The sequence below is a fragment of the Pezoporus occidentalis genome, unplaced genomic scaffold (assembly GCF_034315485.1).
Source record: "Pezoporus occidentalis ecotype Australia unplaced genomic scaffold, CSIRO_AGI_Poc_V1 ctg5, whole genome shotgun sequence".
Lineage (NCBI taxonomy): Eukaryota > Metazoa > Chordata > Aves > Psittaciformes > Psittacidae > Pezoporus > Pezoporus occidentalis.
Window position 1 is genome coordinate 4,824,943 of NW_026915835.1, and position 19,187 is coordinate 4,844,129.

Genomic DNA, 19,187 nt, shown 5'->3' on the forward strand with positions numbered 1-19,187 from the left:
TAAGTTTCAGCAAATATTGCCAGAAGTGAGATAATCTTTTGCAAACAAATATACATACAAATTTAAGTCCCAAAGTCTGCAATATTCAGGTAAATAGATATCAACAAAGGAACTTAAAACACTACACTGTTTCTCAAAACTGAATCTTCCTATGACACATTTTTAGAAGTTAACATTATATATAACATTTTGAAATTAGACCTTCATTTGAAAAAGTATTCCTCCTTCTTTTTATTGTAACGACATGTTCAGTAAGGAAAAATAACTGATTTTAATTATACTTGTTACAGAGGTCTGTGAAAAAAATTTGCTTACTTGCAGCTGAACTGAGTTATCCTGAAGGCCTTCTACAATAGGAGAGAATCTATCAACATTCTTTTCTTCTGCTGCTGCTGTTATAGCTTCCAAAATTTTTTCAAGGCTGTAAGAGAAGAAAAGCATTTCTTTCAGGAGAGAGATATAACCTTGCTGTTCATTTCTTATTTGTATTCAGAGCATTACAGTATTCACCTGCCTAAATTTTTTTGCATTCAAATTTAGGAGGATTAAGCATTATTTGTTTCCTTTGGAGACTTCCATAGCCAAAAAATTACTTACTGGATTACAGTGGTTACGGGACCTTTAAAAGTAATGCTAAAAAAATTCAATCAAAAGAATGGCTGCATAACTACTTCCATTTAACCAGTAGATCCACATGTCAAAAAGAAAACTCTTATTGATATGACCATAATAAAAAAAAAAAAAAAAAAAAAAAGAGACAAAGGTGTTCAGAAAACTGACAATATAGCACAGGTATTAATTTCACTCTGAAGCTGAAAACTTTTGCTTTTCATTCAGGTGTAACTATAATATTGGATATTGTAAAATTATGTTACTATTTCTGGCTAAATACATTACTTACATGTTTTCGTCTCCAACAATGCACATTGCAGATAAGAGTTTAACTATATCCGTCATCATGTTAGTTTGCCTGGGATCAATTGCTTTGATCAACAATAGAAGGCTCTTCTCTTCTCCTAGAATTCTTTCCAATCCATACTAAACAACAGAAAATCAGTTGTAAGGAGAGTTGGATGGAATCCAAATAACTGTATTGAATATCTAGTATAAGACAGCGACAGTTCCCTCAAGTAAATATTTCAAATGACATTCAAGTCTGCCAAACACCCAAGAAAAAAAGTTGAAGGAGAGCAAAGTCCCAGTTGGGTCACTTACTCTGTAATAAGGGCAGACATCAGGATCAAAAATTCACATTATTATCCCAGTATACTTCTAGGGAGAGAAAGTGGAAGCAGAAAGGACTTCAAACGACAGCTGACCAACATACCTCTTTCTCCAGATTAAACATAGGTTTATACCCATTGAACATCTACGTTATCTGATTGAACTATGGTAATTTATATTTCCAGATTAAATAAAATCCCCTACCTTATTATTCATGAAGGCTCTCAAACACTGTATAACCTTATGCTGACTCCTCTTCACAACTTTGTCTTGGCTGAATAAATAAAAATAAAATAAAAAAGTGTAATTAAATGCTGTTTACTTATTAAGAAAAGCTAACAATTTTATCTGAAATGATCCTTACTTTTTTGTATCAACCAATCTTTCCAAAACATCCAACAGCAGCCCTAGACCTTCTCGGCCAAAGTTTTCAACCCAGCTAGGGAGAAAGAAAAAAAGAAATTAGAAAGAATTGACATTTAAAAGGACTAATCACAATGAATGAGAATTGTCAGAATAAGAGCAGTATAACTGGATCAATTTAAAACCCCAAACAGACACTCAACGGAATATTAAGAGGCATTCCATCCACTCACAGATGCAACTAGATAACCTTGACTTAAAAATATTAAATACTTACAGTAGCCATTATATTTTAATTTTTAAATTGACAATTATACATTCTTTGGCACAGAATTGTAATTGAGAAACCCTTGCAAACGAAGGGAAGAAAAGCAACATATAGGATCTCCTGTAAATGTCAGAATCTAACCATAAGTGGAAGGAAGGAAAAACCTAAAGGAATTGCAGAAGTGGCTGCCTGAAATATTAATCCGTAGGAATGTCTCCAAGTGAACACAACAAAAATTTAAGATTTCAGCTATTGCCAAAGCTATTTTTTGGTGAGCTTAGACCTTGGCATGTTTTTTCTACATGAGACAGCTGCTTCAGCTGTATTACAGCCTCTGCACTGTTTTCTGTTTTGCATATTTACACACCATTGTACACATTGGGTAAAACTTATGTATCACCACTTTTGATTAGTAATCAGAATATTTAGATACTCCTATAATGGTGTGGCCTTACTAGTGACATATAATAAGCTGTTCTGTTGGAAATAACACAAGGGAGATGCAATAGCTCTTTTGAAATATAAAAGACTTTAATCCAATCCTATGACGGGATTAGAACAGTTCTTCATACCTGAGAGATACAGATCTGTAATGGACTTAAAAATTACAGGAAGAAAGAATCAGATCAGATGCCTTTATCTGTTTGTCCCCTAAAAGTAAATATATATGAAAATAGATTTTGTCCTTCCTGGATGGGTGCTTTGTTCCGAAACTGATTAGGCAAATAACTGTCAATTGGTTTTGATGTAACCAGCCAAATCTGACCTAAAGATAACCCTACAAGACATTTTTTATCACATTTCAGTTGAGAATGATCAAGTGCCTATATCAGTGAGTGCATTTTCCCTTTGAGGCTTTCTTTTTATACCGATGGAAAATAAACACTATGTTTTGCAGTAGGCCATAGATTTCAGCATATTTTTCTAAGTACCAGGACCAAACTATTTAATATCACTTAATTCAGATTTTCTCTGTGAACTAAAAACACATTTTATAAAAATGACTAATTGGAAACAATGTTGTAGAACCAGTTCTTGCATTAGAAACTGAAGTGTCAACAAGATTAAAAAGTTAAAGTATAGCAATTGGAAAACCAGCAAAAAACCCTAGATTATATATTGTCAAAAAGATTACAGCCTACAAGTGTTAAGACTGCTGGGTTAGATGTAAATTTAATTCTCATCCTGTTAAAAAAAAAGCATAGATTTATTCTTATTATATGTGCACAAAATAAAATCCGAGAGTCTCATCAATTATCTCTTATTGTCCACATGATATGAAGCTGGACTTAAAAATAATCATGGATTTATAGCAGCTGGACTAGAGTTCAGTATTTATGTGCCAAAGCACGTTCTTACTCAAAAGTCTGGCTGCTAATAGGAAAATCAAAGTCACTAATATGTACGTCCAATGAACACCAACTGTTGTTACTCATTAGAAAGAAAGAGGCATGGTTTAAAGATGTTTACGCCACACATCTTTTTATGAAGAACAGTATGCCATTGTTACTTTTTTTGCTATTTTTCTATATAAGCCCTACAGATGAACTCAGGTTTTTACTAAGGCTATTTTAAGATGCTCTGTTTAAGCCTAGTGAGGTCTATCTACCAGTCTTTTCCAGCATCACTCAATGCACCAGAAGACTGTTTCAGAACTGTTCTACTTGTTGCAATCCTGAGCTATTCTTAGGCCATATATCCATTAGCTTAATAACAAGTTTCACTCCAATCCAACCATTAGAGATCTTTTACACTTCTTTCTCCTTAATGCTTCAAACTGAAGTTAAATTATAAATTGTGGTCACATTAGAACTTAGATTCAACTGTCAAATTTTCTCCCTACCATAGTATATATGTCACTGAACAAGGGTAAAGCCAGTGTTGCAATCTAGAACTATTTTATCAATAAGTTAAGGAAACTGAGCTCTCAAAACTATCAGTGTAATACTTTGATATCAACAATGCATCGTAATCTTTCTAGCATGCTTTGAAGTTTTGACATAAAATACACTAAGCTTCTGAAAATGAAAACAGAATTAGCACCTCACCAAGCTCATGGGGCTTGGCTTTTTTGGGAGGAGGAGGTTTAACTTTCCCTTTGGTGTGTGGCAAAGTGGCAGCAAAGCGGAATCCCATCCAAAAAAAGAAAAACTATCCAGTCATATAAACAACAGAGAAGAGATTGCTCTAAAACTTCAACTGTCACACATTTTGTGTTTCTATTTGCAGACAAATACTAGCAAGCAAAAGTTTTTGTTAAATCAACATATGTGTAAATAAATGAAAAAAAAAAATGTCTCTGGGGTTTGGGTTTTGTTTTTTAATTTTATCCCGGGGGTGGGGAGGGATGTGGTCGTAGGGAGGTTCGTTTGTTTTTCTGTTTTGGGGTTGTTTGGGATTATTTTTTTTTGTGTGAGGTATATTTGGATTGTTTTTCACTTTTTAAATAAAGGAGAAAAAACGAAGTATACCAAAAATTGGTTTCCCATTCCTGGAAGAAGTATATCTTCTGTAAAACCCTCTATCAGAATAATTCTGGTTAATGTAAGGCGTGTTTCTTCCTACTTGAACCACTGCATATTCCAAATAAAATAATCCAATTCCAAAACAAATTAATAGAAGGAAAGAAGCAACCACCCATACAGAAGATCCACACCAACAACTCTGCTAGGCCAGATGCAGAAAGAAGTTGTCAAATCCTTTTTTAATCACATCCCACCATAGGCAACCCTGAAATTTCATTTGCATTTTTTTTAACTAAACACAAAACAGTTTCCAAAAATCATGTGCTCAACAACTGGCTTAAATAGGAACTCTAAAACAAAAGGTTGAAAAGAATAGGAAAAAAAATAAATGTATAATTTATTAAAAAAAAAGCCAGCATCTACAAATCAAACTGCATGGATCAAATCAAAATTTAACATAAAGATTGATATCAGTCTTAGATTTATAACTACTGAAGAGTTAGACTTCTTTAAAAAAAAGCACAGGGAAACTAAACTATCTTCTGTATAGATAAACCCCACAGATATAGCAAAGATCACTAGAAGGCAAGGAAGAAAGCCTAAAGCTCACTGGACAGAAGGAGCACACAATTAAACCAAAAAAACAACTTAGAGCTGTTTAGCTATATGACTATTTGATCAGAAAACAAAGTGAACTGTTCTGCTCTACACTTGCTTTACATTTTCTTCACCTTATCTTGTACATATTAGTGAACTCTACCAGAAAAAAGATCTACAGAAGATACATACTAAAAGCAAAAGCGTACAATCATTCACTAATGCATATACATTTATTAACTAAAATCTTGAAACCTATACATCTACAGATCCATTAATTTTAATTCATTAAGAAATAAAGAACATAATTAATCTTTGCAATGTGTTTTAATGATGTTACCTGACAGGATTACTAGTCAAGGACACACGAAGAGATTCCAGGCAAGTGACTAGTCTTTCCTCTGTTAACCCAGATTTTAAGTCTTGAATAAACTCTTGGGGTGAAATCTTCCGACTGCTCTTAAGGCTTCCCTGAAACACAGAAAATACATTCACATTTTACTTGGTACATACAGAACTTAAATAGATTAGTAATGGCTAAACTTCATTTCTGCTCCTTGAAAAAACTGGGAGGGGGAGAGGAGGAGAGGAAATAGGTATATAATTTAGTCCTAAACCTGTAGGTGTGTCCATATAACATATATGCTAAATTCTGACTAAATGTTGTCAATTTATGAACAGATTTATAATCAGTAGTCAAAAGCAGCAGGCATCAAATGTAGAAATGTATCATCATGCACACTCACTGAAATGCATTTTTTGTAATGAATGGATTCTGTTTATGAGTCTTAATTTTCAGTACTCAACAGAAGAAAAAACAACTCTGAGGTGCTCTGAAGACATCACAGGGCACGTGTCCAGAAGGGCGACTACAGTCATAACAGAATACAGAGGAAAGAACCAGTGCAACCGAAGAGTACTCAGGATGTTACCACAAAAAACCTGAGTTCTTGTAGACATTCTTTTAAAAGGCTTTTCCCTTAAAGGTCCTTCAGATGAGGAGTATATGAGACTGGGATTATAAAAACAGATTAGCTTTGGCTGTAACAGCTAAAGCAAAATAACTTGAAAATTAAAAATAATAGTAATAAAAAGAAGACTTCTTCAGAATCACTAAAGCTCCAAAAATAAATCACAGCTCCTCAGTTGTATTTGCCATCTGTGAGAATGCAGTACAACACAAATATGACTACTGATGCAGTAACATAAGGATATAACTCAACCTTCGGGCTTGGATTTTGCCTTGTTTTTTAGGTTTTGCTCTTTTTGGCAGATGGGGAAGCAAATGAGGACATGGAAAACAGCAAGATAGAAATGAAAATGCAACAGCAAGTTAATGCAACACTGCAAAAGTAGTTTATAGCATTATAGGTTGAAAGACACTGGCTTTGATTCATCATAGCATCTGTATTGTCAAGTGTTGCTTAAAATAAATGGAAGATCTTCATAACTCTTCTGAAGGAAATATAGTATCCATGGTTGTAAATGAAACAATGGTTGAATTGAACTAAAGAAGCTTTATAATTTGCAATTAAAATGAGGAATCTAAGAAGCACTGACCCTATTATTAAGAGTATCCTCCTCCCCTTTATTTTTAAATATCAGCAAAGACAAAAAATTTGTAGATGGTTCACAATAACAAGTCTATTCCACCTAACACCCATTTACAACAAGAGAAGGATAGATATATTTTCTGCAGAATATATCTAAATTCTAAAAATAGAGGCACACAATGGGGTATACAACCTATTCTCTGACTTAATTCACTGGAATAACTCCTTTTTAGAGAAGAGAAGCTCAACTATTCTGTCATATAGCACTAAAGAGAGATATGAAATAATACTTGATTACCTAGGGGCTTAAGTCAGGAACTGAAAATAATTAAGACTTGCAATGACATAACAACTTGACGTTATCCACTGTGAATGGTGAGGCAGTCTCATTATGTTATTATACAGAGCTTTATACAGAGGATGCTTTCTCAGTTTGGTAGATCCTCAAGAAGTGTTGAAAAAAAGTTCTCATCCTGAAGTAAAAGATGATAAAACTGTTTCTAGCAGAGAAGTCATGTCAAAAACTGGCAAGAGCAGTTGCAACAGCAGAAGCACCTCAACAAGAGAAATGGGCAAAGGAATTTCAGGGAATGCTAAATCCTGAACCTGGGAGAAATAATCCCATGCAGAAATACATGTTGGGGCCAGCCAGCTGAAAAGCAGGTTTGTATTAAAAAAAAAACCAAAACACAAAAACAAAACAACATAACAAAACACACAGAGGTCCTGGTTGATGACAAGTTGACCATAGGGAAGTGCAGCACTTCAAGGGAGATGACCCTGCTCCTCAGCTCAGTGGTGGTGAGACACATCTAGAGCATTGCATCTACTTCAGGGCTCACCCAGGATGGAAAAGACACGAACACATTGGCATGAGTCCAGTAAGGGCTGTGGGCAAGACTAAATGAACAGCTGTTGTACAAAGAGAGGTTGATAGAATTTGGATTATTTAGCCCCAAGGAAAGGCTCAGGGGAATTCTATCAGTGAAAGGACAAGAGCCACAAATTGAAATACAGGAAATTGTTTAAACATACGACAAAAACAAAGTTTCCCCCTTTTTGTTTAGTTTTTAACCGTGAGGTTGGTCAAGCATTGGAACAGGCTGCAGACTGTATAGTCTCCTCTATGAGAGGTATTAAGAAATGGACTAGGTAAGGGGTTGGGCAAGCCAATCTCTAGAGATCTCTTCCAGCCTCAATCATTCTATTCTATGACTATGATAACAGAACAGTGAGGAGCTACTGGAGGCTTCATTACCTCTCTGCTCCACATGTATTTCCTCAGACTTAGGAAACATAGGTTCCAGACAACAAAAACAGACTACTGACAGAAACCACCCTGAAAATACAGCATCTCATGCTATGTTTTGGTACAACACACATCGTACAAAGAATGCGATTCCAAACATGCCTCTGAATTGATGAAGACCCTCATCTGCTTACATATGAAAGTCACTTCCAATGTTTCGCAAAAGAATAGGTGAGACGGCCAGGAAGGGATGACGGTTGAAGGGAACCTTAGAATACAGGATTCATAACAACAAATGTTCCCACAGACAAAAAAATTAAAATAAAAATTAAAAACTCAAGTGGCAACTGGCTTCAGTCTTCTTTCATGTTCTGTGTTAGTTCATAACCACATAATACTCAAGTCAGGCCCCACAGCAAGGGAACATACCCTAACCTCTTTAGATATTGTCTGGGTCCAAAGAGTTAACTATATGCTCTGGTAATGCCAGGAACAGAACACTACCTCCTCAAAAAACTCAATCTAGGTGGCAAACTTATTCCATAAATAGTTTATGCTCCTCACCAAGATGGTAGAATTGCTTGCACCTGCAGAAAGCAAGAAAGCTCAGCTCCCCTACAGCTTTGACACAACTGTATCTACAGAGGAATGAAAAAACCAAACAAACAAAAAAAAAGCCACAAAAACAAAACCACAGCTGGAGAGCAATCTCAAAGCCAAATGTAGAAGACCCTAAACAAAACAATAAAGCATTCATAACAAAGACTGGATAAAACTTGAAAAGTAAAAGCTACTACACCATGAGTTACCCAAAACACTACAAATTCACTGGCTAAGGGGAACTGCTGACAAGGGATTCTGCCTGGTTGTTCAAGAGATTAAATACTGAGCACATCCATCTGGTTACAATAATTCTCAAACATTTTAAGACTAGGCAATATATACTCTTGAGGCAGTCAGGAGAATATGAGTTACAGCTGTGATACAAAGAAGAAATTGTAATAACCATGGTGTAACAGGGGCTCAAGGCTGTGCCTGGATGAATATACAGTTCCCCATGCAATCCTGTATCTTCCCAGCTCATCTCTGCATAGATGAGACTGACTAGAGACAAGATGACCAAACTCCTAGCAGCCCTCGTGACAAAGTATTTAACTAAATATTACAGGAGCTCTCCAGTCAGAAATTTAACAAAGTTCCAGAAATTCTCCTGGCAGCTCCTGCTGTGCATGGACTAGTTGACAAGCAGTACTTGTATGCCTAAGCATATGGATTAATATCCTGGGTTGAGAATCTAATTTCCAATGACTTCCTCCAGCAGTTCTTGCTGTACAATTCACCAAGCTGGATACAACTAAGGTACTTACAAGAAGCCAGCAAGACTGCTTTCCTTTGATGCAGAAACAGTCATATAGGATAGTCATATGGACAGGACACATAGTTAAGATGGTCAGAAGACATTTTGGAAGTAATTTAATATAATCGATAGAAATGTGTGCAGTAGAAAGGTCCCATGAGACAAGAGCCTAACCAGGCTAGAAGAATTCACTAGAATGACATTTCAGAGTCTCTTCTGATTTATCTGAAGTCTCACAAGCAATGGAGTCTCACATCAATATCCAGACAGTATCAGACATCCTGTTTCATGCTCAGTTCCCCACCTGAACATTACCCTGTACAAAACATGCCAATGAATTATGAATGTCTGTACAACACACCCACAGTACCAAGTACCACTTACTCATACTTATGCTAAGGTTCTGCAATATAATAAGAATATGATACATCTGCCAGTGCTTAAATAAAATGAGAGCTGCATTTGGTACCAATTGTGAAACTGATTATATTAACTACATTTCACCATGGGAAAAGCTGCTTAAGTTCAAAACGCTTGAGTTAACTGAGAAACAGGAAATATCTTGAGGCATCAGTGCCTCTAGAAATTTAATTGCTCAACTGAAGAACAACTGGTTTGTGAGCAGATGCAGTATGAAGTCAGCATTAATTAATTCAGTTAAAACATTACAAGGGAGTAAAAGCTGCAAAACAAAAACAAAGTCTTGTGAAGAAAACTCACTTTAACAACCCAGTTTGTGTGTGTTCAACATACAGAACAGCAAAACTTACGGTAGAGTTACATTACTGGAGTGCTGCTTTTATTCCCACTTGAGCATCAACTCCATAACATGGACTGGAACACCTTTGTATTTTTTATACATCACTTAAAAATGTGGTGCTGCATACCAACAGGTACAAAAACCACAGAAAATACATTGGACATAATCTCCAAAGACAAATGGAACCACACTGCTTTTGGTAGATGAGAATTCACACTTGCATAGTAACATTCAAACACAACTGTTGTTCCCTTCTCTGATAAGTAAGGCATGACAACACAGCAGACAGAAATTTCATTCAAAATTTCACAGCCATGATGGTTTACACAATATGCAATATACATCTCTAAGATAATCTTTTTAAGGGAAGAAATAAGGCTTCACCTAAACGCTATACCAGGAAGTACTAACAGTATACTAAAGTACTTGAGCAGAATTCTTCCAAGCATACAACTTTTGCTGTCATTAAAATTTTTTATCAAGTACTACTAGCATCCCAAACACCATGACTGTTTAGTCTTTGCAATTCTTCTACACATTATAAAAAGTGATGGTAACAGCAAGCTTACAGGCAAAGATATACAGACATATATACAGAAGCATGCTTTCAGCCAACTGTTAAGAAGTCTCTAAGCAAAGTGGATGATGCATTTCCTATGAAGACAGGCTTAGAGAGTTGGGCTTTTTCAACCTGGAAAACAGAAGGCTCCAGGGAGACCTTAGAGCAGCCTTCCGGTACCTAGAGGGGGACTACAAGAAATCCAGAGAGGGACTTTTTACAAGGGCCTGTACAAGTGACAGGACAATAGGGAATGGCTTAGAACCGACAGAGGGCAGACTTAGATTACACATTGGAAAAAAATTCTTCACTATGAGGATGATGAGACACAGGCACAGGCTGCCCAGAGAAGTTGTGGCAAGCCCATCCCTGGCAGTGTTCAAAGCCAGGCTGGACAGGACTCTGAGCAGCCTGGTCTGGTGGAAGGTGTCATACCCATGGCAGGGGTGTTGGAAGTAGATCATCTCTAAGTTCCCTTCCAACCCAAACCATTCTATGATTCTCAAAATCTCACCATATAGAGGTAGGTCACAATATTCTGTACCTAAATAATTACCTGAGCGCAGCACTACCAAAGCCAGCAGAATTTCTAGATGCATCAATAACAGAGATGTGATTTATTAATATTGTAAAGGAGTTCTGCTTTTCTAAGAAACAAACCCTGACACTGAGGTCAGCGATGAAGATCTGACTATAGTCTAATCGCCAGAGGCCGCTTCCTTTTCAGTAATGTTTAGAGCCACAGCCTCTGTTCTTCATTTTAATAGTTTTTGTAATAAGTGCTATAAATGAAACATGCTTGGTACTCTGCATAGCGTTGCAAATGAGGATATTTGTCCCAACACAATACAGGTGAGTCCCTGTCTGCTTAAAGTTTGAGAGGTACCTACTATCAGATGTTACTGAAGCATCACTCATAGAGAGACCTGAGATGGGATTAGTTGTATGCAATAGTCAGTAACTTCTTCAGCTCTTCAGAAAAGTATGACACTTCCATCAAGTCAAGGTACACCAAAATTTAGCTGAGTACCCTGGGCATGCAGTGCACTAATCTCTCTAGACAGAAATCACTCAGACAGTCCAACGCACAGGAGGCATGAAAGAGCATGCCAGGAACAAAGAGTTGCAAGGGCAAGTGAAGGAGTTTCCCATTCCGGTAGCTCCAGCACAAAGCTGAACTGATCTGGAGCACTATTGTATCAAACAGCTGACTCTATGCATCACAGAAACAGCTCCTCTCAATTTCGCAATGGCTGAATGTCATTTCCAGTAAGAAAACAACACTAGAAATAGAGTTCAGTCAAGAGTTTTCCTGCATAAATTAAGTCTTCACTGACCTCCCACAGCAGAAAGCTGTGAGATACATGCGCTGGCAGCAGAGGAGGGGAACAGAAAGGAAAAAATGCTATGGGGGCTTTATGAAAACATACAAGGTAAAAGCATGTGGGAACAAATCACTACTTTGAGAGAGGAAACAGACCTGTCCTCTTCAGTAGAGTACCTTACATGGCTGCTTCAGGCACAGCACAAGAAGCTCCATTGCATAAAAAGTGTGATGACGACCAAAGACACAAAAAAATTATTTATTGCAAATGGCACTCAGAAAGAAGGATCAGAGAAACCTACTCTGCTATAGGTTTTAGTTCTTTGAAAGTATTAAATGCCAGGAACTGAAGACGTGAAAACCTTTCTCTTGAGAAAGGGATTCTTAACATCAACATCAGGATGCTAAGATTCCAGCAACAGATGTGGATGCAACCACTCTGCACAGCCATCCATGTGTTATTATCACATTACTTTTCAGATGAAACAGCTGAGATTTTAGAAGGCATGTGGAGGCCTGCAGTGCCAATGACATATAAACCTTGACACACCGTTTTAGGTTAAGAAACTTCAAGAACGTTGTGAGATTTACTAGCCTGAAGTTTCCTGATTTCCCAGGAAATATCTCTAAAAAATAAAAACGGGGTCAACATCCTGATCCTTCCAGTACTAAGGAACTTTTACGCTATAGAAGGAATAGCAGTTCTGATGAGCTTAGCTTAATTAAAACAATCACCAGACAGTTCACTCCTGCACTAGGCACCTACCTTCCCAAAAGTGCATTACACTAATAAGGTACATCATTTAAAACAGACAGTAAGATATAAGTATGCCAATTTAATCTTTAAACTGCCTGGTACACAACTCCTTGCATTTCTCTAGAACAACCAGTCATTATTCCTATAAGTAAAAAATGGACACTAATTGGGTTCATGTGCAAACAATCACATTAGCAACTATTTCATAGCATCACATGAACTCTGTACTGAAGTCAAGTATGAAAAAGAATAACCACTTAAGTAATTATTTCCAAACACTGCTAAAAAATAAAAATGTTCACATCAAGCTTTTTCAAGTTCTATGAAAAATCTTTCCATCTCCACTAAGAGCCATATCTTTACCAAAAAGAAGTACTGCATTGTAGCAGAAGACACACTCCAAGTGAGTATCTTTCACTGGAGCTTATAAAATGAGATAATGCCCTTTAAAAATGTTTGTGTCTATGAAAAACAGGAGTTAGTCAAAAGAATGTGATATGCAGGCATCATTTTTTCCTGTCCAACATGAAAACAACCTAAACATTAAGTAATTTTTGCACTTCAGAAACATTTACTTACAGACTTGGAAGCAGTGCTAATATATTGCATCACCATTTCTTTTTTGGTATTAAAATCCTTTTCTCTCAATGGCATCTTCTTGTCTTCATTTAAATTCATATCTTCCTAGAATGGGAAGCAGGAAAACAAACAAAAAAATGTAGTTTTAAATGTCATCCAGAAACAGTTGTTTAACTATGAGACTAACTTGAAAACAATAAAGACACAAAAATACAAACTTGCGTGATTGAAAACCGTAACGCAAAGAACTTCCCATAGATTAGTTACTCAAAATAATGAAAATCCTTATCCATATTCCCTAGCAACTCAGACTAAAAAAACAGCCAACTATGTCACAATAAACAAGTGCACCACAACCACTAGCATGGACACTTAAAAATCACCTGCAGTTTCACACACACACACACACACACACACACACACACACACACACACACACACACACCAGAAAAGCATTACTTACCACTTCCTAAAAGATTTTATAAATCTTGTTTTTATAAACCAGCCTCTTAGAAAGATTGTAAAAATAATATATTATATTTGTTCCATAATTGTGTTCCTCAGTTACTAAATACTTAACCTGGGCAGCAGAATCTGCTTTGCACCAAGTGTAGCTCACAATACCCTTGCAATAAAAGCAATTCTTGAGGATTTGATCACTAAATCAACACCTTCAACTGTCATCAAAACCACATCACAATTCATTCATTCTAACATAAACCAGAGGTCAAAATGAACATGTGCAGAGCTACATTGAAAGCCATACAGCAGCTATTCATTGACATTTCTGACACAGGGACTTCTACTGTTCCAGCCTAGAAATGCTCTGATCATTGTAATCAGTTCCACATCTGTGAGAAAGGACATTTCCTATCACACTGGAAGTACAGGAAAAAAAAAAAGGCTTAAGAAACAGAAACAATTTAGGCACACACACATATGAGCACATACAGCATTACTATGGTCACCCAAGCTTAGCAAGAATTACTGTAGTTATCAGCTGAGATTCACAAGGTGAATCCCCACCAGCTTTGGCAATAGCAATGCTACAAAATCAGTAGGTAAGCATCTTGATAGCAAAGCTATTTCACCTAGTCAGAAATCAAAGACAAACAGCAAGCAAACTCATAACCTTAGAAGTTTAAGAAAAAAAAAAAAAAAACTAAAGGCCAAAATTTTATACTACACTGAAACTTAAGTTTCCTTGTCTTTCACTAGTTTTCATACTGAATAGGACAGAACCAAACAACTCCTAGAGACATTTAGAGTTTTGCATAAATGCAAGTGAGAAGACACTGCAGAAAATGCTTGACCACTTATGCTGAACTTCTGCCAAATAGGGCAATTTTGTGTAGATTTCCCGCACACACAAATGTTAGCCTTTTGTTTCCTTACGGACTAGAAAAAATTCTCAAGTCTAGTATGCATTTAAATTATTACTTCTTATTTATTTAATTACTATTTAGTATTTTATTATTTATTTGATACTATATATACAATGCTATTATTGATATTTTTACTGTCAAGCAAGCACAAGGGGCATGTAAAAAATCTTTCATTCAAGCAATAATGTAGTCATTTGAATCCTTGGCAGCTAGCTTGCATATTGGTGTTACCTCCCACATCTCGAAGTAAATGCAAAACACCTTCGTCTAAACAAGCCAGAGCCAACAAGAAAGGAGGCCACACATGGTCAGCTGGAAACCTAAAAATTTAAACTAGTTAGACAACAAACCAATCTATGTATTTTAATGACTGGTCAAGCACTTAGTGTTAATTACATAACTACAGAGGACTTGGACAATTCATCAGTGTATTCTGGCACTGATAGGTGGGTTTGGACATAGAGATTTAGAGACTGTTAAAAGGTATTTTAAATAAGAGCAGATAAGAAAGTTATTTTCAATTTACTACTTTAAATATTTTTTTTCAGTAACAAGTTCTTTGAAAGCCAGCAAAATGCTATAACCTTAAATTCTCAACAAGCATTTCCTTAGCTTAAAAATGGGAGGAATCAAAATCAAATCAAATTGGCAAGAACACTATAATGCTAGTGTTCCCTCTGGCCTTCCATTTGTTACCTTACTACAGGTATTTCTCAATTTATGTAATACTTCAGTTTAATTAACTACCTTACATTAAATTCACAACATCATATTTATGACTATTCTTACTAACAGGCAACACATCTGTTGAGATACGTACATGACAACCCATACTATAGATTACTAAAATCAAGTCCAACTTGATAATACCAGATGATTTTTTTTCTGCAAGTTCCAATAAATATCTTTGCAAAACTGTGCCTCAGGATTCCTTTCTACAGGGATACAATTGTATAGCAATACTGGCTTCAAATGAAAATACACTTTACATGTATATTTAATAGAGGTAGCTGTATTTTATTTAATACTTAAATTGTGTTTTTAAAACCTACATAAAGACAAAAGTGGAAACACCGAATCCAAAGTATTCCATTTTAAATTTCACAGAAATATATGGCTAGGTTTTTCTCACTGTTTTCTGGGAGTTATCATATCGTCAGTACCCTGCCTCCAATATGCCAAACAGGTTTTGTTCATAGCAACATTGAAAGATATGTATATCTTACCCAAGGGGGGGGAGAAAAGCAAACAAACACAAACAAGAAATTTTTTTTCACATTAGCCTGTAGCCACTGTGAAGTTCATTCTTCACTTAAAAGCCCTCCTTTCAGACTTCTTTTAAGCTTTTTGAAAAATAACTTCTTAAATAATAAAAAGGTGGAAAAGGGTCTTGTTTTTCTGCAAAAAATAGCTAACTTCTAATCATGTTAAAAAAAAAAGGATGAGGAAGGGAGGAGGCATTAAGAAGCCTATTAGTAGCCTATAGCCTATCAGCTATATTCCAGAATCCTAAATGTACCCCCAGGTTTATTTATAAAAAATATTCTGTCTGTGTGCAGCAAAAAGTAATTTCTTTGTTGTTGCTTTTAAGAAATGAAACATCATTAAAGCAACCTTCCAGTATCTGAAGGAGGCCTATAAGGATGCTGGGGAGGGACTCTTCATTAGGGACTGTAGCGATGAGACAAGGGGTAACAGGTTCAAACTTGAACAGGGGAAGTTTAGATTGGATATAAGGAGGAAGTTCTTTACTGTGAGGGTGGTGAGGCACTGGAATGGGTTGCCCAAGGAAGCTGTGAATACTCCATCAGTGGCAGTGTTCAAGGCTATGCTGGACAGAGCCTTGGGTGATATGGTTTAGTGGGTGGTGTCCCTGCCCATAGCTGGGGGGTTGGAACTAGATGATCTTAAGGTCCTTTCCAACCCTAACTATTCTATAATTCTATGATGCAATTGATTTATACAGATTAGAAGTATTCAGCATTACAAGGGGCACATCACATGTGGCTTAGTTTACAAAATCTTCAACTCCATTCTCTTATTTCTTCTTAAATCATTTACAGTTATTCTACAAGTGAGCAATAATATTATTTTTCTCATTGGAAAATAAGAATAAGCAATTTCACATGGATGTTTTCCTAATAGCACTAACAGAAAATAAAGGAGCTTTAATTGTCTGTTTTTTATGAGTTTTTCCATCATTTTTGCCATCAAAACCACACAAGAAGACACTGCATAAAATACTGGGAGAAGGAAGCTGCAAGCATCTAGGAAAGCCCAAAGTATAACATATCACATTCATTGCAACTTCAGAATTCAGAAACTACTCTTTTCAATACTAACCAATTGACTTTCTGTTTTGTGCAAAATCAGTTCTAAAAGCCTGGCTACAACATTCAAGTTGCTCACCACCCCCTAGACCACTTAATTTGATAAGAACAGCAAACCAGAGGCTACAATATATAATTAGCTATATAATCTACTGTGATTAAACTAGCTTTATTTCACTCCATTCAAGTGTGGATAAACTGAAGAATCCCTTCTGCATTATGTTATAGCTAAAATAACACTAATAAAGTAGTTTATGTGCTTTGTTATTCAATGAGACTAGGAAAGCATTGAAATTATCCTGATGTCATCATTAACATGTTTTTGCATAGTAGTTATAAAATTGGAATTAATTGCTTCAGGATCCATGGAAATAAGCCTGGATATAAGCACTTCTTTTTACCTACACACACAGCAGTAGGTTTCTGAGGATTTACTGGAAGTTTGCATTTTTTATGGCATAGTTTCAACATCACATACTATCCTACACCAGAATCCCTGTGGAATGGTAGAGAAATACATCCTACATTTATGTAGCAGGGGATGTGCACAGGGAGGCATACCTTCAAGGTTATTTAACGAAAAACCTCTCCCATTTCCTAACATTTGAGCAACTACCATTCATAGTGAAATTTTTTAAAAGTAGTGAAGTAGCTTAGACACCGAGGTACACCAAGAAAATCAACCATGTAAGAACAAGTACAGATAGAAAAGTTGATAACACGGTAAATTTGTCCTCTCCATCAGTTTAACCTGAAAACGAAAATCCTGAATTCTCTCTTTCAGTTATAGCTCTCAACAGTTCTACAAAAGCATCTTCATGACTAAACTAACATTGAGTACTGGGAATCAGAAATTCCATAAAGGTATTTCCCTCATAGCACTTTAATTTCTTCCACATCCCAGCTCCTGGCAGTCCCTTTGTTTTTCAATAGTTACTTGTTACAGGACAGAGAAAGAAATAATAATCTAGACATCACCCTCCTTGTTAATGTCCTCTTATGCTCTTGAGATTGCAGTCACTTTCTTCTCTCATGGCCATTCCATGCTTAGTTTTAAATTGGTCAAAATGTCATCATCACCATGACAAAAAGCCTCAACCTATTGGTACCACCAAGAGGTGGTACCAATGTCACATAACCTTTCCACCAAATGACTGCTCTTTTGTTGCACAATAACAATGACAACTGGGGAATGCAGCAAATTTGAGACTCATATGCCGACAAATGCTGCTTTGGAGGCAAAAACCTTGAGTCTTTTTTTGTGCAAGAATGACAGAGAACGTAATTTCAGAACAAAACCCTGCTGTGACATTCAGAGGTATAAAATCTCTTTGTAAAAGTTTCAGGTCATCTTGAAAGGAAGCAGGATTCTCCATTTCTTGTTTTCCTCAAAATCTGTTGCATAATCTCACTTCTAATAACCAGAAACCTCTTGTTTCCATTTTAAATATATTTAGAAAAAGATCTTATCAAAATAATGCAGAGTTAAGCCCCTGAGAAACACCATTAAAAAAAACACACACAGTAACAATACTAATAACTCAGGTGAAGATCAGAACATATGCACAAAAGAAGGCCCCCTCCTGTCAGTTAGCCACATTGTTATTCTTCAAGTAAAGGAAAATAACGTAAGACCCTTACCATCATTTTTTCAAACAGCACTATAATATCTCTTTCTGACAGGGTCTTTGGAGCAAAATCTTCTGTGTCCATAGGTGTGGATGACCAATCTGTAGAATGAGAATGCTTCATATGCGGCAGAGGAGGTCGTTCCTTTTTACTTCCTGGAATTCTTATACTGGCAAACCTATCCAACTGAAAACAGAAAAGGTGTAACATCACATACTGTTTCCATTCTACATAACCCTAATTAAGATGAGCATTCCTGAAAACTAAACATCCTTATTTTCCTGTGGTAACTTGCTTATTATTTAACTGCCTCATTTTAGAGGGTTTTCCTAAATATGCATGTAACAGTCAGTTGCCCTAGGGATCAAGTTAACAGACCAGAATTCCATTGCATTATGGAGAAATCATGCAGAACATGAGAATTTTACGGAAAGTTTGGAGGCAAAGATACCTACAAAACCAATTTATGAAGAGTTCTTCCTAACCATTACATGTAACATATGAAAAAGCAGGCTTATTTATCAAAAGCATAGTTCTAAAATATTTTTTGCTACCCTGAAACAGCTGCACTCCTCACACTGCAACAGAATATACATATTTGCATTTTTATACAGTACATACAGAAGTTATTTCTTATTAAAACACAAGTTAGAATAACTAAGACATTGCTCTGTTTTTTTATTTGTGTTATGCTACCCAAAACTTAGTGCCTTTTTGTGCTCCAGTTATTTAGAAATTCATTTAGGAGAAGCATAAATACCATCAGCTCATTTATTAAAGTTAAGCAG

General features: G+C 36.1%; 1 protein-coding gene across 1 annotated transcript in view; it reads right to left on the reverse strand.

Annotated features, from left to right (window-relative positions):
- DIAPH3 (diaphanous related formin 3) overlaps nt 1-19,187 on the reverse strand; it is a 225,921-nt gene that overhangs the window by 187,972 nt on the left and 18,762 nt on the right. Inside the window, exons 3-9 of the mRNA XM_062636862.1 lie at nt 18,412-18,585; nt 13,056-13,160; nt 5,258-5,388; nt 1,589-1,663; nt 1,429-1,498; nt 902-1,038; nt 316-421 (exon numbers count right to left, since the gene is read on the reverse strand). Of these exons, the coding sequence (XP_062492846.1) occupies nt 316-421; nt 902-1,038; nt 1,429-1,498; nt 1,589-1,663; nt 5,258-5,388; nt 13,056-13,160; nt 18,412-18,585 (798 nt within the window). The remainder of the gene's footprint in view (nt 1-315; nt 422-901; nt 1,039-1,428; nt 1,499-1,588; nt 1,664-5,257; nt 5,389-13,055; nt 13,161-18,411; nt 18,586-19,187) is intronic.